The sequence below is a fragment of the Tetrao urogallus genome (genome assembly GCF_951394365.1).
Source record: "Tetrao urogallus genome assembly, chromosome: 3".
Taxonomy (NCBI): Eukaryota; Metazoa; Chordata; class Aves; order Galliformes; family Phasianidae; genus Tetrao; species Tetrao urogallus.
The window spans coordinates 69,046,227-69,056,948 of NC_136815.1; the positions used below are offsets into that span (position 1 = coordinate 69,046,227).

At 45.2% G+C, this 10,722-nt stretch overlaps 1 protein-coding gene across 1 annotated transcript; it reads right to left on the reverse strand.

Annotated features, from left to right (window-relative positions):
• Nucleotides 1-691: 691 nt before the first annotated feature.
• On the reverse strand, nt 692-10,040 carry LOC306945262 (serine/threonine-protein kinase SBK2-like; the record flags this gene model as incomplete). The annotated part of the gene is made up of 4 exons (XM_079533977.1): nt 692-1,363; nt 1,621-1,823; nt 2,542-2,749; nt 9,807-10,040. The coding sequence occupies 4 exons, from the start codon at nt 10,038-10,040 to the stop codon at nt 794-796; spliced, it is 1,215 nt and encodes a 404-aa protein (XP_079390103.1). The 3' UTR covers nt 692-793.
• Nucleotides 10,041-10,722: the final 682 nt, after the last annotated feature.

Genomic DNA, 10,722 nt, shown 5'->3' on the forward strand with positions numbered 1-10,722 from the left:
AGAATACATGATAGAGGCAAGGCACAGATCTGTACTGCTACAGTTCTCACTCACATCTAGCTCCTACCCACCCTTTTCCTCTGCTCATTTCCTTGCAGCATCTTGTGAACATTCTTCTGTGTCTACTTCTTACTAACAGTCCTTCCTCCAACACCCCGCCACACTGGCTCCCACCATCTTCTCAGCATCATCATCAGTCCTCAGATAACATCTGCAGTGATATGCTGAGGGCTACCACCACCTCCACCTCACATACCTGAAGCCACCCCTCAAGGGCCCTGGTGGAGTCAGATGGCCCCTGCCTCTGGCAGTTTGTCCTAAGATGGCCACTGGCATTGTCATACCTATGCTCTCCTACAGCAAACAGATCCCCTGCAGACATTTTATTACAAGAGAAGAAGAGCCACACGTGGAAACAAAGAAGTAGATATCTGCTCTATTTCAAAGGTAAGGCAGGTGCTGCATCCCCAGAAACCACCTTGGAGTGTCCAGTGGCAGGATACAAATTGATGCTTCACACATGAAGCGTCATGTGTGAACATCTCTCATCTGTGTGAGAAAGGAGATATTTTCAAGTCCCAAGGAAGGAGGTGGCAATGGACAACGATGAGCTTAGAGTGAGGACCATCTTGGGGAAGGAGCTTGGTTCCATGATGGTAGGGATAGTGCTGTGGAGAAGTTGATCTCTGGGTTACCATGGCATCTCACAGCCACACTGCTGGAGGCCCACTATAATGCCCTCAGCCCCACACCTCATTGCAAGGTGACTTCCCTCTCCTGTGGGGAGCAGGCTCTAGGGCTTCACAGCAGAGTCCCCACTGTGCCCCTCATCTTGACGCCAAGGGCAATTGACATAGCGCAGAGCCCCACCAACAGGACAACGCTTGGCAGGATCCAGCGCCAGCAGGCTCCGCAACATGAGAGCGGCCTCAGCTGTCAGGCGCTTCCAGTGGCGAGGCAGGTTCTCTTCCAGGCCTGTTTCCTGCCACAGCATGAAATCCTCAAAGAAAGGGTCTTTGGGCAGGCTTTGCTCCCAAGGGAAATAGCCAGTCAGCAAGCAGAACAGCAGCACTCCGAAGGCCCATGCATCCATGCTGGCATCTATGGGCACCCCTTGGGCATCAGTGGTATTGCTTAGTTCAGGGGCGGTGTAGGGGATTACTCCAGCCACCAGTTTGAGCTTGGTGCCCTTGGGCCGTGTAAGCCCAAAATCAGTCAGTTTGATGCGCCGGCATTCAGGGTCAAAAAGTAGCACATTCTCAGGCTTGACATCACGATACACAAGCCCCCGGCTGTGGATGAACTCCAGAGCACTCACAAGCTGCTTGGCACAATGCTTGGCAGCTGGTTCAGGGATCCCATCCTGCAGAGGGAGAAAGATAAACAATGTTGCACTTGCTCAGCACCTAGTCAGTCCTATCAAGGTGGGGGGCTTTCATTTTTGCTCTCCGTTAGGGAATGTCTTCGAGTTTCTGTTCTTGCAAGCTCAAATCTTGTTCAAAGCTGTAGATCTCAGAAGTGGAAGACCCACATCCCATTGACTTTCTCCCTCTGCCCCAGCCAGTCTGCGGAGGCCAAACACTGCCATCCCAATTCCCATGCCTTTGTCTCAGCACTCACCCTGGGTTTGATGATTGATATGAGGTCTTTGTGCATTGCTGGTTCATAGAGGAAACCATAATATTGACTGGATTCAATTGCAATTCCAAACATGCCAATGATAGCAGGGTGGGTGGCAAGGGAGAGTGCCACACAGTACTCATACAGGAAGGTGTGCAGCTTGGTACTGGCTTTGGGCAGCAGCTTGAGAGCCATAGGAGTTCCTAGGGATGGGAAGAATGAGTTAGATCTCCCCTGAAAGTCACTCACACCAAAACCAGACAGAGAGAGCACTGAGCAGAAATGGGCCTAGAAACTCATTAGGGGCCACAGGAGTCTCTGGCAAAAACTCACATACTCATGTGAGTTTTGAGCTATTCAGTTCATGCCATAGGAACACTGGGTAGGGGAAGAGAAATTCAGGCTACATGAGTTCATCAGTTCAACCTGGAGATGAGTACTCTCAATGCTCTGAGGGCATTCATAGGCCTTAATGGCCTTGGCCAGTTCCACCTTAGACCTTCACCCACACCATGGCAATCCATGGGCCCAGAAGAACAACTTAAGCTCAAGCCCAGTGCTTCACTCCCTGCCTATGCTGTGTTGTTGGGGTGCTAGTTTCTAGCTGTATGATATCCATGCCTATGCATGGCCCTGAGACCTGATGGTCTGGACCGGTGGACTGACTTCCAAGCTTGACCGTGGGCCTATCTCATCATCACAGTCCTGCCTGTTGCTCTGGGCTGTTCCCCCATCATTACCTACCCACTGGCTGTGTGCAATGGGAAGGTGCCTGTCTGGAAGGCCCCTGCCCTGTTGGTTCCCTTGGGAATCCCCTAACACTCCTGGCACCAAACACCCAAGACCCCATCAGCCCACACATGTGGGCAAGTGGAGAGGAGACCAAACACAACAGCTCACAGGGTGCAGCCAGTTCCTTACCTCTCTGCCTGTGGGTCACTAGCATCACATGGCCGTACTTGCCCCTGCCCAGCTCCCGAATAACCTCATAGTGCTCAGCCACTTCAGTGCGCACCAGGCTCTGAGCCGTGATCTCCAGGAGCTCCTCTAGCATGGTTGGTGCTGCTGTTGGTGCCACTGCCACAGCTGAGTTCTCAGCCATTGCTGAGCTCTGCAGAAACACCAAAGCCTGAATCAGAAACAGAACAACATGCACAGAGCAAAAATGGATCAGATACGCCACAAACTGTACCATGGCAAGGGATATTTCTGCTACATGGATTCTGAGTACTCTCTTGGCTGCCCTAGGGTTGAGTTGGTGTTTTTTTAGAGTGCATTTCTAGGCAAAGGCTGTCACCATATGGAAGGTCCGTGTACTGAAGGAACTTCTAATCCTTTCTGGCCTCCAGTCAAATGCTCATCTCTCTCTAATTGTAGGCCTGAGGCCTCTCATTTCAAATAATTGAACTGTCTTGCTGTATCTGTACTGGATACTGGCTTTCCAGGCCTCTTTTTATTCTACGCTCTGATGTTCATCAATAAGTAAAACATCAACAGCGTTCCAGATTGTGAAGCAAGACCCAACTCTCCTGCCCTTGTCAGCCTACTGCAGACACCCCATCTGTGTCCTTCTACACAGAGCTCCAGCCCTTGTGCTTACTGAAGAAAAAATTTAAGGTAGCAGCACAAATGGACTTGCCTTAGACAGAGGCACAGCTAGCCCATGACAAAAAGGCAATGAGCAGATGTGGTGTGCACTGAGTAGGCAAAGGGATATCAGTAACTCATGTGTCTTCTGACATTTCTGACCCAAACTCATCTGTGCAGCCAAGAAACTTAAGCAGGAAGGAAACTTGGAAAATCAGTGCCATTTTGTGCCAGAACCAAATGGTTCAGACTCATTTCAGATAAATATTTTTTGTTGTTGCTGTTTTTTGTTTGTTTGTTTGTTTTCTGTGCCCCTAGCATACTACAAGGGAACTTTTTAAAGTATCAACATTCTCCCACAGTCTATATTTTATTCTGAAAATAGAGACTCTGCCATCCTGGTCCTGGGAAACCCTCCAAGTTTCAGTTTCAGGACAAGGTCACAGAACCACAGAAACACAGGATGTCTGAGGTCAGAAGGGACCTTTGGAGATCATTGAGTGCAAACTTCTGCTCAGAGCAAGGTCAATAAGAGCAGGTTCATCAGGGCTGTGATCAAGTGGGTTTTGAATATCTCCAAAGATGGAGATACCCTAACTGCTCTGGGCAGCTTGTTCCAGTGTTTAACCACTTTTATGGTTAAAAAGTTTCTCGTTATGCTTATATAGGAATTCTGAGTTTGTCTGTGCCCACTGCTTCTTGTCCCGTCACACAGTACCACTGATAAGACTCTAGACGTATCTTTTTTATACCCTTCCATCAGGTAAGAAGATCCCTTCAAAGATAAATCATTCCAGCTCCCTGAGTGTCTCTTTGTATGAGAGATGCTCCGGTTCCTTAATAATCTTAACAGCCCTTTGACAGACTTTCTCCATTACATCCATGTCCCTTTTTTGCTGGGGAGCCCAGAACCAGACCTAACCTGCTGATGTGGCCTCACCAGTGCTGCACAGAGGGGAATCATAGAATCATAGAATTGCTCAGGTTGGAAAAGACCTTAAAGATCATCAACCACAACCTAACCATACAACTCTAACAACCCTTTGCTAAATCATGTCCCTGAGTACCACATCCAGTTTTTAAACACATCCAGGGATAGTGACTCAACCACCTCCCTGGGGAGCCTATTCCAGTGTTTAACAACCCTTTCAGTAAAGTTTTTCCTGATATCCGACTTAACCTCCCCTGGGAAGGATCACCCCTCTGGAGCTGCTGGTTACTGCCTACTGCAGTCCAGAGTACAACACAAAGCCTGAAGGTTGGACCTTTACTGTTCAGTGAGACAGAGATGCAGTGTAAAACCATAAACTCAAAATCTCTTTCCATGTAATATTCTGACCTTTAAGGAAGGGAGTAGGATCTCAAGTTGTTATAAAGGCTGATGGCATCCTAGGAATATGACTGGGAGTAAGAGTGAAAGAAAGAATGCAGCATTTTCTCTTAAGTTTTACATTGCTCTACCTGCAACAAGAGCTTATTGCAGTTCCTTCAATTTCTAGTCCCCAGTGTTGCAAAATCTGTAGAGTCCAGTAATGTAGAAACAGAATTATTTAAGAGAAAAGGCTAGATTTCTACAGGAGCATAGGACATAGGACTGCTGTGGAACATCCCCCTTCATTTCGCTTCCCTTCTCACCTAGATTGTATTGTTAAATGTGTAACTACCAAGTGATTGGCCCTACATTTCTGAACAGGCTTTGGCTTGGTGAGAGAGCCAACAGCAACCAAAGTTAGCACAGTCCATGGGGTATTCAGCATTGAACAAGTGTGTGCAGGGGAGGGGATAAATGAAGGGTGGGGAGGCACAGTAAAGTCATTCTGGAAAGTATTTTAGGGATTTTGTTTTGATGTCCTCCTGTTTGCTGTTCAGCCACCACAGCCTGCAAAACTGCATACCAGCAAAGGCATTGCAGAACCTGTCCATGCATCCACCTTGATGCTGACACTTTCAAACTGATTTTGTCATATTTAGACATTTAAAAGGAATATCTGAGAAAGCCTTTAAAAGAGTCCTATCTAGGAATATAGAGAAAAAAGATTTAAATGTAATAGACCTTTAAAGCACATAGTCCTCTCTGTGATATTAGATAGGCTAATGTCATACTAACTAGGGAATGGAGTAAAGGAAAGATATCAGCTTGCCTTGTTAGATTTATACTTCTGATAAAGCATAAAAAGATTTCTTCTGATGACAGTATTTCTCCTATATCAAATTCATGGTCTTATACAATTTCTTGTCAGCAAATGGTTCACAATCTTCTCAGATAACTTAATTTCTCAACTTGACTTAGATAAAATTTCTCCCACTGTAGGCTGGCCACCTGTTAGCACTATCTAATCCAAAGACTGGAATCTTATCATTGCATCCACTTAATGAGTCATTCAATAGTGATATAATTTTCAAGCACCTATATATTAATTTATCAGTTTGTATTATCATCAATTATTTAATATATGATTCAACTATTCTGTTAATTATATAATTTTCTCATATTCACTATACCATATCTTGCTCTTGTAAGTGAGAGGATATGCTTCTCTCTATATTCTTGGTTCTCACTCCAGCTCTCAAAGTCAACATATTTCAGTTTGTAAACTCTTCAGACACAAAGCAAAGAATCAGTGAAATAGCCATCATGGAAAAGCAGATCAGCCACATAACATGGCTAAAATTGTCTTTAGGGACAATGGCAAACCCATATTTCTGATCAGGATTCCTTAGAAATCAACTGCATTCATGTAGAACATTTTGCAGGATTTGGCCATTGCTATCCTTGAGGTAATGCTGATGTGAGTTTGACATTTCACTAGGAAGTTAAGTGTGGGCTACATTTGGGCCACCAATGAGTACAGTGTGCTTGGGTGCTTTGCATATACCACTGTTACCTTCTAGAGTGCTGTTTGCCCTTTGCTGAGTGACCAGATTTGGGCAGGAGGCCTTCAAGGTACTGGCCAAGATACACTCACCATTTGGCTGGGGTATACTGAAGGCAGCAGGCAGATCCCTTTTCAGAACTGTGCTTTCTTCCATATCCTTTCCATGCTTCAAATCTGTTTTACCTCGTACAAGTGGAATTCCTTGTTTTAATTTGTGCACATCTTCTCTTGTCCTGTAAGTGGGATCTCCTGATGAAAAGATCCTGGATCCATCTTCATCACTGCCTCCCATTAGGTATCTGAATAACTCTAAGAGACTTCTCTTCTCTGACCAGAAGAGTCTCAGCTTTCTCCATTTCTCCTCATAGAAAAAATTCTCCATTATATACGTCCCTGAGCATCTGGCACATTGGGATCATTTTCTAGTCCAACCTTCTACGGAGCATTAATACAAACCAAATAAACAGCATTTGGGGCACCTCCATCATGCACGCTTGATCCAAAGGCAAACTGTGATTGAGTGCATTATGTATTTATAAGACATCCTAATTTGAATTTACCTGCCTGATGCTGCTATCTAAAGAAAAGTTTTCTAATGTCCTTCCTTCTGACCACTGCAGGGTTTAGAGACATTGTGCTCAGAGATATGGCTACAGCCTATGAAGACACATATTTAATCTACTTAGACTGAGTAAAAGCAGCAGGGCACAGCCTGAAACTCAGCCTGTGTATTTAATCAACACCTTGCATGGGCTTTACAAACCGTCCGGCACATTTTTCTTCTGCAATGTCTACAACAGTTAGTTTAAAAACAGGGAGAATGTTTCCTGAAATTGTACTTTGTACACTTTCACTCACACTGTACTTTGAGTGAGCAGATCAAGACACCTTTAAGTCTCTTTATTTGTTAGCCACCTTCCAACAACTTTCTGTTCAGCTCTCAAAATAAGACCTTTTCTCCAGCTCCCAGATCCATTTTACAGCTCTTTTCTGAAACTTTGCCAGATTTGCTGCTCCATCTTATAACACAGACTGCTTCTGTGGGAATACTTCCTGTGAAACATTGAGCCAAAATTACCTTCTGCCTTTTCCTGTGACCCCCAGACATCTTTCAGCAAGAACAACGCACTGAGAGTTGCACTACCTTATAAATCCATTATGATTCCAGTGCTTTTCCACGTTACTCTCTTGCAGGGGAGCAGCTCTGCTTCCTCTTCGCATACCTTTCTGAGTATTGCCTCCTTTGTTTCTACCTGAGCACTTTCCCCTGCCCACAGTGAAGTAAATTTTGCTTGACTGGATTCAGTTATCAAGTAATTCATATCACTTGGTGTCTCTCTTATCAAACCATCACATTAATTTCTGTTTCAAGGTTGTGTGAGGAGCTGACCTTCAGGGATTTTTCCATTAACCACTAAATGTTTGGTGGATGTTCTGAACCATTCTCAGCCCTGTGGCTATTTTTTGTAAGGCACCTGCTGGAAATATCCCACCCAGTGAACATTCTCTAAAAATATCTGCACAAATTAATTCTGACATTGATCAAAATCAACAAGCCACACAGTTTTCAATAGACTTAAGAACAAGCAAACTTGCAAGACTCGGTAGAGTGGAAACTACCATGTTTTATTGTTGTCCTCATGTTACACATTTCATTAAATTTCGACTCTATCATAATAATGTTACCTTTGACAATGATCTTGAAAAAGCACTGAAATCCTCAGAAAACACAAAAATGGAGCTAGATAAATAATGTGTTGCTTGATAAAACGCACGTGTATGCACATGTCAAAAATGTTACAAATTACCAAAGAAGACAGGAGTTCAGTCAGGTATTGAGGGACAAAAAAAAAGTTAAATTTCATGGTAATCAGATTAATCTAAACTCTCTGTGCCACTTTTTCAATAAAGTGAATGCTTTGTAAACTCATAAATGTAGATCTGCTACGCCCTCACATCCTTTGTAGGTCTTAATGTGTTGGAAGATTTAGAATTGCTTTAGAAATAGAATGCAGTTGATACAGATTACACCTGAATGATACAGGTGCAAGCATAAGAGAATAATGACTATGAGCTACTGATGTTACAAATTCAATCTTTGCATTCAGCTTGCTGAAGAGAATGTCCAGAGAGCATCAGAAGCATGAAACATCAACAAGAGATAAACTAGAATTTGACAGATAGTAATTTAAAAATTAAGCCTCACTCTAAACAAACAAACAAAAAGCAAAATCAACCAACCAAACAAAATGCAACCAAAACCAGATACAGCCATTCAACTTTACTTGTAGTAGTTCTAATAAAAGAAGATATCTGTTGTGAAATTATATGCCTTTTACGCTGAAATCTTTTTCTGCAAGGTTTCTACATGCATACGCCTTGAAACAGTCTGAAACTTAATCTCTGAAAATCAGCTGAGTTGGGAAAGCTGTATTTCTAAAGAGCTGGCCACCTGCTAGTGACTTCTGCACTGAAACTGAGAATATTGTGCACCATCAGACTTGTGTTTTCATTAGAAATGCATTCCTTCAGTTCGCTCTGCGTTATTATTTATCTCCTTTTTTTATGGTGTTTTTTGGAATATCAAAAATCTACTAATGTGAAAGCCTGGTTTCCCTAGGATAAATTTCCTGACCAGTGATGGAGGATGGCTGATGTCTGAAGGTCAACAGAATTAGTGAGTGGATGCTGTCTTTTTAATGCAATTGATGAGACCACAACTCAGCAAATTAACACTGTTGACCACATTTGACAGAAAAAAAGGACCAGAGAATAATCATGGGAAGAACCATGAGAATGCTGAAAGTACAGACAAAAGGGGAAATTTTCAGGGTGGTAGGTTTTTTTAGCTTATTAAACAGATAGCGAGAAAGTGACTTTATCTTCTGCACATACCTTCACTGGTTCTAGAAATTCACTGGAGACACTCTCCCACTAATTCAAGGCATTACAACAAGAACCAATAACTGAAGCCGAAACGAGTGGTTTTAGACCTCAAGTGTGGTGCACATTTTATGAAGAAGGTCATTTACCCCTAAAAACCTCATCAAACGTTATGCAAGATTATCCCTATGTGTTCGGGACTTCTAACCCGAATTTGCTTTATTTTTTTTTTTCCCTTAAAAGTTACTCTCAAGTGTGAACTGTGGATACAGGCAAGGTACCAGAACATTTTATCACAGTGTTTTTTTCTGGCCTTTTTATTGATAGATTTATGAGTTGCTTTCTAAAACAGGCCAGCAAGCTAATCTCACTGAGAGAACTGCTGGCTGCCTCCTTCTCAGCACTGCGCAATGTTCTCCTTAGGCACAGACCCCCACCAGCCTCCCCACAGACAGCTCTGGGAAGTCCTAAACCACAGCCACCTCAGTCAGAAATCGGCAGTGATCTCGCTGGGACCAAACCACATCACGCTCTCTTCCAAACCAACGTGCCGTTACCGCAGCACTGCCGCACCAGACACAACCGCTGAGCAATCTCCCGTAAGTAGAGAAACACTTTGGGGCACAGCTGCCCAAAGGAGCTCGCCACCAACCAGACCATGCTGAGCACCAAATGTCAGGAATGGGTACGCTACATGTTATGGCAGCACACGAAGCCAGAGACTGGTCCGTGAGGGGTGCCCAGCTGTGCCCCTTTACCTGCCTGTCCAGTCTCCTTCACCCTACTATGACTGCAGCCCGTCTTCTCACACACCCTCTCCGTCTCCCCCAGGCCTCTCACCTTCTCCAGCAGTGCAGGGCAGACAGCCGTGGGCAGCCTCGACTCCCCCTCTGCTGCCTCTGGGCTGAAACCAGGCTGTGTCGAACAGCCGGAGGGGCTGCCAGGCATTACAGGGTTGAGCGTGACGCTCCGCCCCTTCTTCAGCCTCTGGTCCAGGGGCACACCGCCCGGGGCTGAAGGTGACCTCTTAGTGGGAGGAGAAGAGGGGCACTGGGGAGAAAAGGGGTTATCCATCCGCTCAGCTCATGGACAGGGAGGTGTCATAGGGATGGAGGTGGAGCTGTTGTTTCTGCTCAAGTCGGACCGTCAAAGCCCCTGGGATACTTCAGCAGATCCACCCTATGCAGACCTTCCCTCCAGCTTCAGCTGTCCCTGCAGTTGAATATGGGGCCATGCCAAGTCGCAGTACAGCCCTCACAGCAGGGCTGAGGGCCACTGTGGATGGCCAGCACTTTCTTTTGGTCACCAGAGGGGGAGAAGGCATTTTGGTCGCAGCTGCCTATGTCAGTGAGCATCAGAGTCTACGCACAGACTGTAACTAGTTCAAGGCCACGTCATGGGGCTTATGACACAGGCTCCTCACACGGACCAGTACTACAGAGAGTTACAGAGAAGGTGAAATTATTAATGGTAACTACAATGGCTTGTAGGAGTTCCATCTATGCTCAGTTCTTCCACCTAGCTGGTATTTGTGGAACTATAGACCATCCTGAGTTGGAAGGGATCCACGGGAACTTGAATCCAATTCCTGGCTCCACAGCAGGACTGCCCAAACCCTGTGTCTGAGAGTGCTATTTAAACACTTGTTGAACTGCACCTGGGGCCCGTTCCATGCTCACCGCCCTCTGGTGCAGACCCTGTCCCTCACCCCCAGCTGCCCCTCCTCTGACGGAGCTCCATGCCGTTCCTGTTGCTG